Genomic DNA, 18769 nt, shown 5'->3' with positions numbered 1-18769 from the left:
TTTCTGTTTCTTCCTGGATCAGTCTTGGAAGGTTGTACCTTTCTAAGAATTTGTCCATTTCTTCCAGGTTGTCCATTTTATTGGCATAGAGTTGCTTGTAGTAGTCTTTTACGATCCTCTGTATTTCTGTGGTGTCCGTTTTAACTTCTTTATTTCTAATTTTACTGATTTGAGCCCTCTCCCTTTTTTTCTTGATGAGTCTGGCTAAAGGCTTATCAATTTTGTTTACCTTCTCAAAGAACCACCTTTTAGTTTCATTGATCTTTGCTATTGTTTTCTTTGTTTCTATTTCATTTATTTCTGCTCTGATCTTTATGATTTCTTTCCTTCTATACTAACTTTAGGTTTTGTTTGTTCTTTCTCTAGTTGCTTTAGGTGTAAGGTCAGGTTGTTTATTTGAGATTTTTCTTGTTTCCTGAGGTAAGATAGTATTGCTGTAAACTTCCCTCTTAGAACTGCTTTTGCTGCATCCCATAGGTTTTAGATTGTTGTGTTTTCGTTTTCATTTGTGTTTAGGTATTTTTTGATTTCCTCTTTGATTTCTTCATTTACCCATTGGCTGTTTAGTACCATGTTGTTTAGCCTCCATGTGTTAGTGTTTTTTAGTTTTTTTCCTGTAACTGATTTCTAATCTCATAGTGTGGTGATTAGAAAAGATGCCTGATATGATTTCAATTTTCTTAAATTTACTGAGGCTTGATTTGTGACCCAAGACGTGATCTATCCTGGAGAATGTTCCGTGTGCACTTGAGAAGAAAGTGTATTCTGCTGCTTTCAGATGGAATGTCCTATAGAAATAAACTATACTCCAATAAAAATTTTAAAAAAAGAAAGGACAGGCTCAAGAATAGTTTTAGTGGTATATAATTGAAAGTCCAGAAACACATCAAAAGAAAGCAGAAGGAAGGAAATAATAAAGGAAAAAATTATCAATTAATTTAAAAAGAAGGGAATTAATAATATATCCAAGCTTTGGTACTGTTTTTTTTAATTGAAGTATAGTTGATTTACAATGTTGTGTTAGGTTCAGGTATACAGCAAAATGATTCAGTTATACATGTATATACACACAGAAATACATTCTTTTTTCAGATTCTTTTCCATTATAAGTTATTACAAGTTATATACAGTAGGTCTTTGTTGGTTATCTGTTTTATATATAGTAGTGTGTATATGTTAATCGCAAACTCCTATTTTATCCCTCCCCCTGCTTTCCCCTTTGGTAACCACAAGTTTGTTTTCTATGTCCGTGAGTCCGTTCAAGATTTGGTACTTTAAAACAAGAGGAAATTAAAATTAAGGCTAGTGGAAAAAGCAAACACAGATTCAACCAGGAGGCTTTGCATTTCTATATGGAGAGTTAAATTATTAAATAAATGATGTTGAAACAAATGTCAAAAAAGTATCGTAGATACATCAAAAAGGGGAAATAGGGAACTCCCTGGCGATCCAGTGGTTAGGACTTGGCACTTTCACTGCTGGGGCCCAGGTTCAATCCCTGGTCGGGGAAATAAGATCACGCCAGCCACGTGGTGGGGGCAGAAAAAGGAGGGGGGGATAAATAGTTCTGAAAAATAAGAAAGCCTGCTCAGCCTCGCTTATAAAACAGAAATGTGAATTCAGATCACACAGAGGTACCATTTTTCACTTTCCAGATTGGCAGAAATCCAAAAGGTTTTGTCAGCGGTGTGGGGAAGCAGATGCTCTCCTACATCCTATAAATTAGTCTGACCTCTATGGGACAGTGACTTGGAAATACCTATGAAAAATACACAGTGCTTGCACTCTGTGACTCGGCTTTTCTCTTTCTAAAGCTCTCCTCTTTCTAGAGATTTACCCGAGATTCCCCTGCATACATGCAAAATGACATTTTTACAAACTTATTGCTTGTGGCGTGGTTTAATAGTATAAGATTGCAAACAACCTAAATGTCCTTCAGTAGAGGAGCAGTTAAGTAAGCTCAGGTACAGCCATGTAGTGGAGGCCTCCAAGGCTGTACAGCAGAACTAGGAAAAGCTCACACAGCCTCATACAGTCACAAAAAGAGCTCCAAACATGTTTAATGAATTAAAGTTAATATGATTAAATATATTGAGGCTTTGATAGTATTATATTCAATTAAAGTTACTTAATGTTAATAAATTAATGTTATTAAACATATTAATTAGCATATTAATTATTAGATAGCAAATTAGTACAGTTAAATGATTTAAATATGCTTATATGCTTGAAAAGTCTCCAAAAGGATAAACAGGACATTACTAATAGAGCAGTGGTTTTTGTGGGGAAGAGAACTGGGCAGGGTGGTATCCAGGGAGGTATTCCATGCTTTTTTATCTTTGAACCTTGTGAATGTGTTAGCTATTTAAAAAACCTGAACAATCCTATATAGATACATAGATGGATACATAGATGGGTAAGGTGAGTCGCAGTCAGAGATACAGGCATAGTTACTTAAGTGCCAGTACATCAAAAGTAACATGTATGATATTTAGACACATTATTAACAGTGGTTTTACTCTTCATGCCATTCCATTTTATAATATTCTAAATGTTTTTTCCTTCTCATTCTCCCAAAGAAAAAGCTCTCCCTAAATAAACATCTGCATATGCTTCCTTGTTGATATTTTTATGGAACTCTGTAATAATTTCTTTCTTTAATACTTTCCAAAGTTATACATCTTGAATATATAAGATTTTTTACTAATGTGTTACATAGGTAGAAGATTCTCAGTACTAAAAACATAAATCCAGAAAATTTTACAGTTGTTGGTAGGACATTTTTTTACCACTTAAAATCAACAGGTTACTGTGGTTGCACATGTTTGTTTCATTACTATTCTTCAGTGACAGAAATGGTGTGTTCTTCACTATTGTACAGTCACATTCTACTCAAATTGTTCACTCTCTTCCTTCTCACCCAATGCAGAATGAATTAAAGATTTAGCTGGATTTTTTCAGCTTCCTGTTAGTTCTTTTTTTTTTCCACTTATTGTGGTAAGAACACTTAACATGAGATCTATCCTCTTGACACATTTTTAAGTGCATGATACAGTATTTAACTATTTTAACTGTTGTACAGCACATCTCTAGAACTTACCCGAATATCTTGTGTAACTGAAACTTTATACCTATTGAACAACATCTCCCATTTCCCTCTCCCCGCAGCCCCTGGCAACCAGCATTCTACACTCTGTTTCTGTGAGTTTGACTATTTTAGATACCTCATGTACTTGGATTTGTCCTTCTGTGACTGGCTTATTTCACCTAGCATAATGTCCTCTAAATTCATCCATATTATCGCATGTGACAGGATTTCCTTCTTTTTAAGGCTGAATAGTATTCCATTGTATATATATGCTGCTTCCTCTTTCTCCACTCACCTGTTAATAGACACCTCGGTTGTTTCCATATCTTGGCTATTGTGAATAATGCTGCAATGAACATGGGCAGCAGATACTGCTTCGAGATCTTGATTTCAGTTCTTGTGGATAAATACCCTGAAGTAGGTTTGCTGGGTCACATGGTAGTTTTATTTTTAATTTTTTTTTTTTTTTTTTTTGAGGAACCTCCATACTGATTTGAACTTCTAAATGCTTTATGCATACCTCCCATTTCATCACACAGAATATTAAAAGACTCAAGATTTAATAAAATTAATAATTTTTTACTGCTTCATCAAAGCATACATATCCCTCCCCCACCCTTACCCCCTGTGAAATCAGCATTTTTTTAACTGCAAGTGCACAGCAGTGAGGTACACGGTGACCATCAGTATAGTTTGGTGCCACTGCTTTGATTCCCGCTAAAGCACATCGTTGTTTTATCACCATCAGAGCAAATGTCAGCATCTTCATATTTATTATGAAACCATAATATTATGGTTCATATTATGAAACCATGGCTTCATGGACCTGGCCCCTTAAAAAGGCCTCAAGGACCCTCAGAGTTTCATGGACCACAATGAGAAATACCAGTTTTTACTATACTAACCTCTTAATTTTATAACTGAGAAATCTGTGTCTTTGAAAGAAAAGGTAACTTAACCTAAGGGCAAAGATGTCATTAGTGGCAGAACTAAAGGTTTAGGTCTCCTGAGTTCTCCACTCTCTACATAGTACCTACTCAGTCTCTTTAAATAAGGCACGATAATTCAACAGGAATTTATAGACGTATGAAGAAAACATAACCCATTTGTTATTTTTATGAAAATAATCTGATTCTTTTTGCAGACTAACTGGACATATTGGAGGATTAATGTCAGATCACTCTTAAGCAGAGTAGAATTAAGCAACTTAGAAGGCCCTGAAAAATCAAGCTTGTTTTAATTTTTTCCTCCTTTTAACAAGTTTACATGTCTAAAACCTACCACTGACAAAAATCACTGAGCAAAAGCACTGCAGCATTCATATTTCTCAGGTATGGACCTTGGTGTTGAGGGCTGTTCATTTTAGCCATTGCCCATTAAAACGATTTGTAGGTTAATTGAGCATTTAAAAGCAGAACATCAGAATGAACCAAAAAAAGGGCCTTGTGCTGCATTTCCCACAGTGGAATCAGATAACAGGCTCAGAACTCGGAAGTACCATTGCCTGAGAAAGTCAAACCTAGATCTAAATTTAGGAGATGGGTTAAGACTAACAAAATCTGAGTTAATATAGCCAGAATAAGATCTTAGTAATTATTTTCTAGAATAGGGGTAAATAAAGGAAAGGGAAAAGAGCATAGGTATTGAGAAAGTAAAATATAAAGAAGAATATAGTTTAGAAAAGGAATCAAAGGCAAAGACGATTCTGATCTTGGGGGTTTAAGGAAACTGACGAGGTCCTGAAACCAGAGTTAGTGGTCATTTCCCCCTCTGGTTTCTCAGTTTCATATGCTTCAGACCTAAATGCTGCAATGCCTTATGTTTTGGTTTTTTTGGTTTGGGTTTCTTTTTGGGTTTTTTTTTTTTTTTTTTTTTTTTTTTAGTTTATAGTAGTTTCTAGATGGTAACATTTCATTAGCATCTATTTAGTTGAGAAAAATGTTAAACAATATTTTAATAATTATTTCCTAAAACATTGTACTTGTGTGTGTTTGTGTGTCTCACAGGCTCACAGGGTTCAAGCTCACTGTCATAATCCTCCATTCATCAGTTTCATTTCTTGAGCACCTACTGTGTCAGATGCTCATCTAGTCACTGGAGATAGACAGCTAAGTCTCCCCTCTCATGGAGCATATATTCTAGAGGAGGCAAAGAGACCACAGATAAGCCAGCACTGCAGCAGTGCCAAGGCCCCAAGGCGGGAGCAGAGCGAAGGAAGAGGGAAGTGACGTGAGATGAACTCGGAGAGGTAGGCAGAGGCCGGGAGAGTAAGGGGCCTTTAGGCCAAGTAAAGACTTTGGGTTTTATTCTAGGAGTTTGGGGGAAACTGTTGGAGGAATTTAAGCAAGGGAGAGAGAAAATCCAATTTATATTTTGTTACAATATCTCCAACTACTGTCTAGAGAAAAATGTAGGAGGCAAGTGTGAAAACAGGGAGACCAGTTTGGAGTCTAAGGCAGTGAAATCCAAGTAAGAGCTGAGGGCAGCTAGAACTAAGGTGGGGAAACGCGCAAGGACTGAAGATGCATTTTGGAGGAAGAGTTGATAGAATTTACACGAGGTTAAATGTGGGTGTGGAGAAAAAATCCAGGGTGATTCCTGGATATTGATTTTTTAGCTTGAGCAAATTGGATGCCACTCACTGACATAGGGAACCTAGGGGTTGAGGAGGATCCAGTGTAACATTTGAAACATGTTACATGTGAGATGCTTATTAGACATCCACGTGGAGATTGGGTGTGCTAGTCTGAAGCTGAGGGAGAGATCAGGGCTTTGGGTCTAAAATGGGATTTGGTGAGGTTACCTGGGGGAGAGAACAGAAGGAGAAGGGAAAGGGGCTGTTGGCCAGCTAGCCTGGAAGGGTTTCATTAATTTAATACCAGGTACGGATATACCAGGACATGTAAGCCCTGGAAACCTCAGCAGGCGGGGTTTCAGTAGAGCCGTGCTGAGAGTTGGAGTGGCTTCAGAGTGGGTCACGGGGATGAGTAAGGAAACAGAGGGTAGTAACTGGTGGCAGGTTTTTCCAGAAGTATTGCCATTAAATGAATCAGAGAAATGGGGCTATAGTTCGAGAGGTGCTCTCAAGCAAAGGCAAACATTTTCAAAGATGAGAGACGAGTCTAGAACGGTGCTATTCAAACTGCTCAGCCAAGCAGTGAAACGTCTGTTAACGGTGCAGGATGAGACAAGTAAGGAAATCGAGAAGGAATGCGTTTGGAAACTTGTAATAGCAGTTTGGCATTCCTGAAGCATCCACGCGGATGATCATTTTTCTAATACTCATTTTTGTTATATTTTTAAAAGCTATTAAGTGACAAGTTGAAATTTTAAAAACTAAAAAAAAATGTTTGATAGCTGACAGTGTGATCCAGTAAGAGAGAGAAATTGATCATTCAGGAGAGAGAGAGGGGCCAACTTCAGGAGTAAAATCCTTGGAAAGGGGAGAAGAGTGGGATGCCAAGCACCCGTGGAGAGATTGGTCATGGATAGGAGCAGCAATAACTCATCCTTGTCATAGGAAGGAGGTGAGACAATAAGGTTACAGATGCAGGGACGAGGGTAGGATTGGTCCAGGAAAGGTGACGGAGGACCTTTTGGGTGCTTTCACACCGTTTTACCTGTGCTGACTTTGACTGACAACCAGGTAAACCCAAACTTTTCTCATATATATACGCAACTGAAAGTGCCAAATGATGCTGTATATGTGCATATCAGTCAGCAGCAGGGAGTAAAATTCTCCCCATGGCCACTATGTGAATATCAGATGAAATTCAGATACATCATGGCTGGTCCACATGACTACCCTTAAAATAACGTAGAGTTGATCCAATAGTCAAAAGAAAGGACAGGCTCCAAGTCTTCCACATTGGGTGAGTTTTCATTAGGAAAGTGGCTTAGATTTTTTTTTTCCTGGCAAAAGCAACATGAGGTTTGTGTCCTAAAGTATAGAAATATGCTAACACTCTACAGGTTAGATTTAAGTGGAAGTGAATTGATAAACAAATATTAAATGACCAGACAGGTAAGTATCATGTCTTGAAATAATTGATCTTAGCAGTATGTTCCAGTTGGAATAAAATGTCATGTTTTACAGGCAATTTCAGTTGATTCATCAAGACATTAATTTAATACATTGGAATGAAATCAGAATGGCCTTTCTTGAAGAGAGTAATCTCTATAGACGAGGAGTGGTTGTGTGACATTCTGCTGGAGCATGGTTTCAGCTTTGAGCTTTTAACAGTTTGAAAAGTCTTTGCCCTCTTCCACGGAGGTGACAGAAATTAAATCATAGCCTATGTCTTTGTGAGAGCTCTGGGTTTTGTGTGGTGACCAGGCAGTTTTAGAGCTTCTCACATTTTACTCCTAAGCTTCATAGGAATCGAGGTCCAGGACAGATTTGTTCCTGAGTTTGGAATAGTCTCCTGTATACTTTCCTATATTTGTGAAATATTTTGCAGAGTATCTTACTTTTCTAATTAAAAAAAAAAAAAAAACCTAAAGTGAAATAAATCAAACAGAAAAAGACAGATGTGTAATATCACTCGCATGTAGAATCTAAAAAAAAAAATCAAAATCATAAAAACAGAGAGTAGAATGGTAGTTACCAGGGGCTGGAGAGGGTGGGGGTGGCGCGCATGGAATTGGGGAGATATTGGTCGAACAGTACAAACTTCTGGCTGTAAGATGAGCAAGTTCTGGGATGTAATATACAGCATGGTGATAGCAGTTAATAATACTGTATTATATACTTGAAAAAGAGAGTAGCTTTAAAAAAAAGGCTTAAAAACATTCAGCAGTCTGAATCAGTAGAGCTTCTGGGTTACACATCCAGCTTTTAAATGAATCTAGCCGAGGGAAGATTCTGCAACTTTAAATATTTATTTTTTTATTTTTGCTGTGTTGGATCTTCGTTTCTGTGCGAGGGCTTTCTCCAGTTGCGGCAAGTGGGGGCCACTCTTCATCGCGGTGCGTGGGCCTCTCACTATCGCGGCCTCTCCTATTGCAGAGCACAGGCTCCAGACACGCAGGCTCAGTAGCTGTGGCTCACGGGCCCAGTTGCTCCGCGGCATATGGGATCCTCCCAGACCAGGGCTCGAACCCGTGTCCCCTGCATTGGCAGGCAGATTCTCAACCACTGCGCCACCAGGCAACTTTAGAAAGATGAATCGTATGATATGATTTTATAATCTAATTCAGGTTTTATCTTGCATTTTTTAACAAGTTACATGTTTTCTAAACCTGTATGTTCAGGCAATATGCATCTATTCAAGGTGATAAGTTTCAGTGAACCCCGTGGTTTAGTTTATTCCAGGCACATTTCAATAGGACAAGAAATTAAGGGTTGTAAAAAAACAACAGAAATAGATGTCTGTTGTCTGTTGGTTTAACAGAGATAGTCTATGCATGAAAATCTATATGTGAGATTTACAAAAGAAATTTAATATTGTTCCAAAGCAAGCAGACCTAAATGATGCTGATGCAAGATATACATTTTGTTATATTTATTTCACCTTTATTCATTTGGACAAGAAGTATTACATTGCTTATGTTTTAGATAGAATTTTGAGATCAGGATAAAGATACCGGGGAAATTGACTTTGGAGGCCTTATACATACACACTGGGGGTTCTGTGTGTTCCTTCCATTGACAATTTCAGAATCAAAGTCACTGTTGTTGGGAGAGAACATTAATATCGTATTTAACAAGAAATGATTTGTTTACATATAAATTATTTTAGTTTAAGACGTATCTTTGGCATATATAACATTTATCACTGTTTCCTAGTTAGAGATTCATAGAACATCATTACATAGACGGTTTAATGTTTTGTCGTGAGGATTTCCTTACCTGTAAACAAATACTTCCCAGTTCACAGGACACAGCAGTACCTGTCTTATTTGGATTTAGTGAATATGAAAAGCTTTGTTAGAACTCTAAGATCATGCTAATGAAATATATTCTTTCTGGCAGCATTTAAACTTACCAAGGGAGGTAAGCCAATAAAATATTATTGGCCACTTTTTAGACTTTCCCAGGAGAGTTTTTTAAAAATCCAAAATTGAAATGTTAGGATCAGCTTTTTAAATCTTTCATATGACTGCATCTCAAACTTTGAGCTGACCTGTATAGCCCTTTACGTCACTCTCATTTATGCTGAGTGACAGAAATAGGCATTGGGGTCTCATGTCTGAGGTAGGGCTTGTTCTCCCTCTGTGCCATGAGTCGCTGGTGGATTCACTTAGTGTGGAAAACCAGCCCCTGGAGCTGGGCAAGAGTGGGGGGAAATAGGGCTTTTGTTTGCTGGCTTCCTTTAAAATCTTGGTTTTTTTCCCACCTGGAAATACAAGAAAAAAAAAAAAAAAAAAAAGAATGATTTTCTATGAAAGTAGTAAGTAATGTTTCTACCTGATCAGAAACCTGTTTGGACTGAGATCTATTTTCCTCTAGAATAGAAAACTGAGTTTTTCTTAACATTTACAATCTTAACAGTTGGTTACCATAACATCTCCCTTAAACAAGAAAAGGAGCAGACTAAAGATTTTTTCATTAAATTCTGACCTTCATAGTAGAGAGAATGAATGTTAAAGGATCCTGAACGCTCATTTCATGTGATGAATACGGTGACATCATATTTTTCAAGTAGGTCATGAGTATAATTTGATTTATTTAGGTGGGCAGATCAACAGAAAGCCCTATTGACTTCGTCGTTACAGACACAATTTCTGGCAGTCAGAACAATGACGAAGCGCAAATTACACAAAGCACCATATCCAGGTTTGCCTGCAGGATAGTCTGTGACAGGAATGAACCTTACACAGCACGAATATTCGCAGCCGGATTCGACTCTTCCAAAAACATATTTCTTGGCGTAAGTACTATTAATCAGTACATTGTTTCTAGAAAAACACCCATTATTATCATATATAACATTTAATTGTGGCCAAAAAAATTTGTCTTGCACAACGCTTCTGGTGAGATTTTGAGATTTTAGTTTTCATACAGCCAGTTTGAAAAGCTATTATTAAAAATCTGAAAATAATTGTCATTACTTGTTATAGTTAATATAGCAAATATAACAAATAATATGTACAGTAATTACTTTTTAAAAGTATGTATATTAACATACATAATGTATTTATTTCAGAAGGAAAACAGTCAGATCTAGATAATTGGGGTGCAAAAGAAAATGTTATTCCTTTATTCATTCAAAAAATTGTTATGTAGTATTTGCTTTGTTCCATATTGGGTGTTATAGATGTGATATCACAAAGAACAAAACAGACTAAAAATATCTCCCTTCATAGAATGTCCATGTAAATAAAACCCCCCAGTTTTAGTGAATATCCAGTTTTAATATAGTCCCCTTTTTGAATCAGGATATTTTTGCAGGGGAAAAAAAAACACCTCACTTTAAAATGGCCTAAATGGTAATAAAAATGTATCATGCTACAAGAAGTGCCCAGGAAGGCCAGCCGCAGGCTTGGTTGATGCAGTGGTTCTGTGACATCTGGGGAGCCAGGTTCATTCCGTCTTGCCCTCTGGGCACATCAGCTTCCTTAGGCGAGGTCCTGGGGAGGGTGAGATGGCTCCTGCACTTCCACCAACCCCCCCCCCCCCCCCCCCCCCGCAGCATGACAGCTTCCCGCTGAAGAAGGGCAGCAAAGGCACTGTTTCTTCCTCGTCTCTTTTAAAGAGCAAAGAAACCTTTCCAGGAAGCTTCCCAGAAGGACTCACTCAGGCCTCACTGGCCAGAACTTAGTCACATGTCCACCCCTAAACCAGTCGTAACTGGCTTATCCTAATCAGATTTACCCAAGTCATGTGAGCAATATCTGGCTCTGTCCCCAGGAAAGAAAAAGAAATCACTGTGGCCAGGCGTCCAAGAGCATCTGTCCTGCCGTTACATCCAGCCGCTTGTGCCTTCCACCCTTGATGATATAACACTGATTCGTATGAAAACAGAACGTAGTGGCCACAACTTGTTGGCTTAATATATTTTGAAATTTTGTTTAATAAAAAATTTTTTCTCTTCCTTCTAGTACTTCCCTGATAATGAGTTCATATAAAGCATTTTTAGATAACAGGATGAAAGCACTGCACAAATAGAATTGAAGAATATATACTGGATTCCTGGAATCACCTGGGGGCGGGGGGTGGTTTGAAAAAGAATCTGTGAGGGAGAGGTCCAGGCATCAGGTTTTGTTTAAGTGCCCAAGGTAAATTTGTCTCCAGCGATAAATCATTCATCTGTTTTTGCACTTCTTTCATTTTGTCGGACTAACTGCATTTTTTATCCTTCTGATTATTAGCTTTAAGTAGAAAATGAAAATTCCTCACTTTCCTCCCCTCTGCCTTTACCCAATATTTTAAAGAGATTCTAGAATCTTTTTGTGTTGAACATAATCTTTTCTGTGGTATGCTCTCCAGGAAAAGGCAGCAAAGTGGAAAAACCCCGATGGCCACATGGATGGGCTCACGACCAATGGTGTCCTGGTGATGCATCCGAGAGGGGGCTTCACTGAGGAGTCCCAGCCTGGGGTCTGGCGCGAGATCTCTGTCTGTGGAGACGTGTACACCTTGCGAGAGACCAGGTCTGCGCAGCAAAGGGGAAAGCTGGTGAGTGGACTTCATGCAAATAATGCATGAAACTACAAACACCTAACCTAACTCGAAAGCTATCATTTTCCTCCCCTGAAATTCAAAATCTTTTTACAGGTCTTAGGGCTGTGTACCATTTGACCCAGGAAAACAAGAATTTTCTGAGCCTCCAAAAGTAAGAGGGAAATAGCCTTCTTCCCTTTCATGATTAAGCTTTTCCAATTGTGGAAGAAAATTATCTTTTGCTCCTAACTACCTTAAGAGCATAATCTTATTAATATACTTCACCACAGGTTTCTGCTTAAATTCACTTTAAGAAGAATAAACTTATTTTTAGTGTAAAACTTTACTAATTTGGAAAACTGAGCAGTCTAAGACTAATTAGTAAAAATTGTGAATTACAGAATTATTTACTAGACTTTCTGGGACTAAAAGATAATTAAGTTAGCTTTTTTTTTTTCTTGAGTTAATAGTAAGAAATTAATATATAATTCCCTATATGATTCACCGAAGTCATAGTTACAGCTTTTTACTTGAAATAGTTTGTATAGTACATTGACTTGGCATGTTTATATTTTTTCTATAAATATTACTACTTATCCCAAATGCACTAAAGCTGTTGGGTTTTTAACCCTTTCTTCAACGGAGAATAATTTTAATAACTTAAATAGGAGGCTTTGCAACCTAAGTGTCCATCGACAGATGAATGGATAAAGATGTGGCACATATATGCAATGGAATATTACTCAGCCATAAAAAGAAATGAAATTGAGTTATTTGTAGTGAGGTGGATGGACCTAGAGTCTGTCATACAGAGTGAAGTAAGGCAGAAAGAGAAAAACAAATACCGTATGCTAACACAGATATATGGAATCTAAAAAAAAATGGTTCTGACGAACCTAGGGACAGGACAGGAATAAAGACACAGAAGGAGAGAATGGACTTGAGGATATGGGGAGGGGGAAGGGGTAAGCTGGGATGAAGTGAGAGAGTAGCATTGACATATATACACTACCAAATGTAAAATAGCTAGCTAGTGGGAAGCAGGTGCATTGAACAGGGAGATCAGCTCAGTGCTTTGTGACCCCCTAAGAGGGGTGGGATAGGGAGGGTGGGAGGGAGATGCAAGAGGGAGGAGATATGGGGATATAAGTATAGGTATAGCTGATTCACTTTGTTATACAGCAGAAACTAACACAACATTGTAAAGCAATTATACTCCAATAAAGATTTTAAAAAAAGAAAAATAGGAGGCTTTGGGTTTCTGATCTTGCCATAGGCATGGGGCACAGCACAAAAAGGTTCTTAATTAAAAGTACTGGAGTGGAAATTTTATTAATTGTTAGGTAGAAGCTAGAACAAGAGAGAACAAATATTTTCTTCCAAACCACCAGAGAAAAAATATAGGGAATAGAAGTTGTGATCTAGCATTTGTTCAGAGAGCTGGATGATAACCGAATATTCCTAAGATGGAAAAAGAAGGTGGGGGACTATTTTACTAACCTGGTTTGCTGTTCTCTACTGGATGTTTGCTTTTCAGGAATTGTTATTTTTATTCCTAGTTTACACCATTATTCAGCTGCAGGTATAGCTTCTGCCTTTTATGATAAAGCCCAATCTTGAGCATCATGGCTGAGTAAATATGAAAAGCATTTTCTAAGAAAGCCAAACAAATTCAATAAACTTTGTTTAAACACTTTCCAAGAGACTGTAAATAGGGAAGAGAATGTGAAGGCTGTTTTTCCAAATAACTTTGTGTTTCTGATCATAGGATAATTTTATACAAAACTGGGCTAGGTTGCCCTAAGTAGGGCATCATTATAACAGCAATAGTAAGAAGTCGGTGTACGTTTGCTGAGCACAGACACTGCGTTAACATTTCAGAGACATTAGCTCATTTAATCTGCACATCAGCCTTGTCAGAGAAGTGGAATTATCCCCATCTTATGGATGAGGAAGGCGTAGCATAGAGAGGTTAAATAATGCCCACTCACAGAGCTAGAAGGTAGCAGCAGATGGGATTGAAACACAGGTCCTCCTGCTTTAAAGCCTGAACTCCTGGCTCCTACTCGGTACCATCGTGTGGGGAGTCACACCTGGCTCTCACCATCACCAGAGCATTGCCTCCCTGGGCAGATAGAAAGCAAACACTGGGTCCAGGATGGCACATCACAGGATGAGTTTCTTGTCAACTCTGGTTCATGTATTTTGTTCACAGATAGAAAGAGCACATAAAAATAACAGCTAAGAGGGAAAACAAGCTACTGTTTGAGCAGCCACTGTGTATTAGTGGTTCTAGAGTCAGGCCATAGGTCCAAGTCCTGGTCTACCACTTAGTAGATCTGCAGTCTTGAGTCAGTGACTTGACCTCTCTATACCTGGCCTCACATCCAGGTAACTGGAATAATGCTAGTATATATCCTTTAGGATTACTGTGAGAACAAGTAAGATTGGAGCAGTGCTGTACCCAGGAACAGTCCATAATTGGTTGCCATGATTAAGCAGGAGCTAGGAACTGGAAATCTGGCAGTGACCAGGATGTCCAGGGCTCTGCCCTCGAATTGTGGAGTCTGGAAAAGGTTACAGGCCAAGACCTCAAATCATTAGGATATTGTGTGATAAGAGAAAGTACCGAAAGGCACAGGAGTCCCTCAGAGGGACACCTATCCTAGACATGGGAGTCAAGAGTATGTGGAATATAGAAGACCATAGACTCAAAATTTATAAGATGTTGTTTACCAAGAACTGCCCTACAGGAAGGAAAAGGAAGGTTGTTTAACAACATGGCCCAGGGGGCAGAGATAAGATGGCAGAGTAGAAGAATGTGAGCTCACCTCTCCTTATGAAAACACAAAAATCACAACTAACTGGTGAACAACCATCAACAAAAAAAACACTGGAACCTACCAAAAAAGATATCCTACATCCAAAGACAAAGAAGAAGCCACAATGGGAATGGTAGGAGGGGAGCAATAACGATAAAATCAAATCCCGTATCCACCATATGGATGACCCACAAACTAGAAAATAATTACATTGCAGAGGTTCTCCCATGGGAGTGAAAGTTCTGAGCCCCAGCCTGGGGGTCTGGAAACGGGAGGAGGAGGCCCCAGAGCATCTGGTTTTGAAGGGGTTTGATTTCAGGACTTCCAAAGGACTGGGGGAAACAGAAACTTCACTCTTGGAGGGCACATACAAGGTCTCATGCACACCAGGAGCCAGGGGAAAAAGCAGTGACCTCACAAGAGCCTGACCAGACCTACCTGCTGGTATTGGAGGATTTCCTATGTAGGCAGGGGCGGCTGTGTCTCACTGCAGTGACAGACACGGGCAGTGGTAGTTCTGAGGAGTACTCATTAGCGTGAGCCCTCCTGGAGGCCACCATTTTCTCACCAAGACCTGGCCCCACCCAACAGCCTTGTAAGCTCCAGTGCTGGGATGCCTCAGGCCAAACAACCAATAGAGCAGAAACACAGCCCCAGCCATCAGCAAACAGGCTGCTGAAAGTCTTCCTGAGCACACAGCTGCGTGCTAAACACACCCCCTGACACAGCCCTGCCCACCAGACGTACAAGACCCAGCTCCATCCATCAGTGGGCAGGAACCAGTCCCTACCACCAGGAAGCCTGCACAAGCCTCTTACACCAGCCTCATCCACCAGGAGGCAGAGAGCAGAAGAAGAATTAAAACCCTGCAGCCTGCAGAATGGAAACCACAATCACAAAAAAATTACACAGAATGAGATGCCAGAGGAATATGTCCCAGACAAAGGAACAAGAAGAAACCCAAGAAGAACAACTAAATGAAGTAGAGATAGGCAATCTACCCAAAATAGAATTCAGAGTAATGATAGTAAAGATGATCCAAGATCTCAGAAAAAGAATGGAGGCACACACCGAAAAGATACAAGAAATGTTCAACAAAGAAAGACCTAGAAGAACTAAAGAACAAACAAAAAGAGGTGAGCAATACAATAACAGAACTGAAAAATATACTAGATGGAATCAATAGCAGAATAAATGAGGCAGAAGAACGGATAAGTGACCTGGAAGATAAAATGGTGGAAATAACTACTGCAGAGCAGAATAAAGAAAAAAGAATGAAAAGAACTGAGGACAGTCTCAGAGACCTCTGGGACAACATTAAACGCACCAACATTCGAATTATAGGGGTCCCAGAAGAAGAAGAGAAAAAGAAAGGGACTGAGAAAATATTTGAAGAGATTATAGTTGATAACTTCCCTAATATGGGAAAGGAAATAGTTAATCAAGTCCTGGAAGCACAGAGAGTCCCATACAGGATAAATCCAAGGAGAAACACGCCAAGACACATATTAATCAAACTATCAAAAATTAAATATAAAGAAAACATATTAAAAGCAGCAAGGGAAAAACAACAAATAACACACAAGGGAATCCCCATAAGGTTAACAGCTGATCTTTCAGCAGAAACTCTGCAAGCCAGAAGGGAGTGGCAGAACATATTTAAAGTGATGAAGGAGAAAAACCGACAACCAAAACTACTCTGCTCAGCAAGGATCTCATTCAGAATTGATGGAGAAATTAAAACCTTTACAGACAAGCAAAAGCTGAGAGAGTTCAGCACCACCAAACCAGCTTTACAACAAATGCTAAAGGAACTCCTCTAGGCAAGAAACACAAGAGAAGGAAAACACCTACAATAACAAACCGAAAACATTTAAGAAAATGGGAATACGAACATACATATCAATAATTACCTTGAATGTAAATGGATTAAATGCTCCCACCAAAAGACACAGACTGGCTGAATGGATACAAAAGCAAGACCCATATATATGCTGTCTACAAGAGACCCACTTCAGACCTAGGGACACATACAGACTGAAAGTGAGGGGATGGGAAAAGATATTGCATGCAAATGGAAATCAAAAGAACGCTGGAGTAGCAATTCTCATATCAGACAAAATAGACGTTAGAATAAAGACTATTACAAGAGACAAAGAAGGACACTATGTAATGATCAAGGGATCGATCCAAGAAGAAGGTATAACAATTGTAAATATTTATGCACCCAACATAGGAGCACCTCAATACATAAGGCAGATACTAACAGCCATAAAAGGGGAAATCGACAGTAACACAATAATAGTAGGGGACTTTAACACCCCACTTTCACCAATGGACAGATCATCCAAATTGAAAATAAATAAGGAATCACAAGCTTTAAATGATACATTAAACAAGATGGACTTAATTGATATTTATAGGACATTCCACCCAAAAACAACAGAATACACATTTTTCTCAAGTGCTCATGGAACATTCTCCAGGATAGATCATATCTTGGGTCACAAATCAAGCCTTGGTAAATTTAAGAAAATTGAAATCGTATCAAGTATCTCTTCCGACCACAACGCTATGAGACTAGATATCAATTACAGGAAAAGATCTGTAAAAAATACAAACACATAGAGGCTACACAATACACTACTTAATAACGAAGTGATCACTGAATAAATCAAAGGGGAAATCAAAAAATACCTAGAAACAAATGACAGTGGAGACACGACGACCCAAAACCTATGGGATGCAGCAAAAGCAGTTCTAAGAGGGAAGTTTACAGCAATACAAGCCTACATCAAGAAACAGGAAACATCTCGAATAAACAACCTAACCTTACACCTAAAGCAATTAGAGAAAAAAGAACAAAAAAACCCCAAAGTTAGCAGAAGGAAAGAAATCATAAAGATCAGATCAGAAATGAATGAAAAAGAAATGAAGGGAACAATAGCAAAGATCAACAAAACTAAAAGCTGGTTCTTTGAGAAGATAAACAAAATTGATAAACCATTAGCCAGACTTATCAAGAAAAAAAGGGAGAAGACTCAAATCAATAGAATTAGAAATGAAAAAGGAGAAATAACAACTGACACTGCAGAAATACAAATGATCATGAGAGATTACTACAAGCAACTCTATGCCAATAAAATGGACAACCTGGAAGAAATGGACAAATTCTTAGAAATGCACAACTGCCGAGACTGAACCAGGAAGAAATAGAAAATATGAACAGACCAATCACAAACACTGAAATTGAAACTGTGATTAAAAATCTTCCAACAAACAAAAGCCCAGGACCGGATGGCTTCACAGGCGAATTCTATCAAACATTTAGAGAAGAGCTAACACCTATCCTTCTCAAACTCTTCCAAAATATTGCAGAGGAAGGAACACTCCCCAACTCATTCTACGAGGCCACCATCACCCTGATACCAAAACCAGACAAAGATGTCACAAAGAAAGAAAACTACAGGCCAATATCACTGATGAACATAGATGCAAAAATCCTCAACAAAATACTAGTAAACAGAATCTAACAGCACATTAAAAGGATCATACACCATGATCAAGTGGGGTTTATCCCAGGAATGCAAGGATTCTTCAATATACGCAAATCAATCAACGTGATACACCATATTAACAAACTGAAGGAGAAAAACCATATGATCCTCTCAATAGATGCAGAGCAAGCTTTGGACAAAATTCAACACCCATTTATGATAAAAGCCCTGCAGAAAGTAGGCATAGAGGGAACTTTCCTCAACATAATAAAGGCCATATATGACAAACCCACAGCCAACATTGTCCTCAATGGTGAAAAACTGAAACCATTTCCACTAAGATCAGGAACAAGACAAGGTTGCCCACTCTCACCACTATTATTCAACATAGTTTTGGAAGTGTTAGCCACAGCAATCAGAGAAGAAAAAGAAATAAAAGGAATCCAAATCGGAAAAGAAGAAGTAAAGCTGTCACTGTTTGCAGATGACATGATACTATACGTAGAGAATCCTAAAGATGCCACCAGAAAACTACTAGAGCTAATCAATGAATTTGGTTAAGTAGCAGGATACAAAATTAATGCACAGAAATCTCTTGCATTCCTATACACTAATGATGAAAAATCTGAAAGTGAAATTAAGAAAACACTCCCGTTTACCACTGCAACAGAAAGAATAAAATATCTAGGAATAAACCTACCTAAGGAGACAAAAGACCTGTATGCAGAAAATTATAAGACACTGATGAAAGAAATTA

At 38.5% G+C, this 18769-nt stretch overlaps 1 protein-coding gene across 1 annotated transcript in view; it reads left to right on the top strand.

The window, feature by feature from the left end:
- The window catches only part of PELI2 (pellino E3 ubiquitin protein ligase family member 2), a 204296-nt gene that overhangs the window by 176721 nt on the left and 8806 nt on the right, over positions 1 to 18769 (top strand). The window contains exons 4-5 of the mRNA XM_068526526.1: positions 9763 to 9960; positions 11520 to 11708. Coding sequence (XP_068382627.1) covers positions 9763 to 9960; positions 11520 to 11708 — 387 coding nt within the window. The remainder of the gene's footprint in view (positions 1 to 9762; positions 9961 to 11519; positions 11709 to 18769) is intronic.

The sequence above is a fragment of the Eschrichtius robustus genome, chromosome 1, assembly GCF_028021215.1.
Source record: "Eschrichtius robustus isolate mEscRob2 chromosome 1, mEscRob2.pri, whole genome shotgun sequence".
Taxonomy (NCBI): Eukaryota; Metazoa; Chordata; class Mammalia; order Artiodactyla; family Eschrichtiidae; genus Eschrichtius; species Eschrichtius robustus.
The sequence above is the reverse complement of the archived record's forward strand: the minus strand, read 5'-3'. Positions and strand labels throughout refer to the sequence as shown.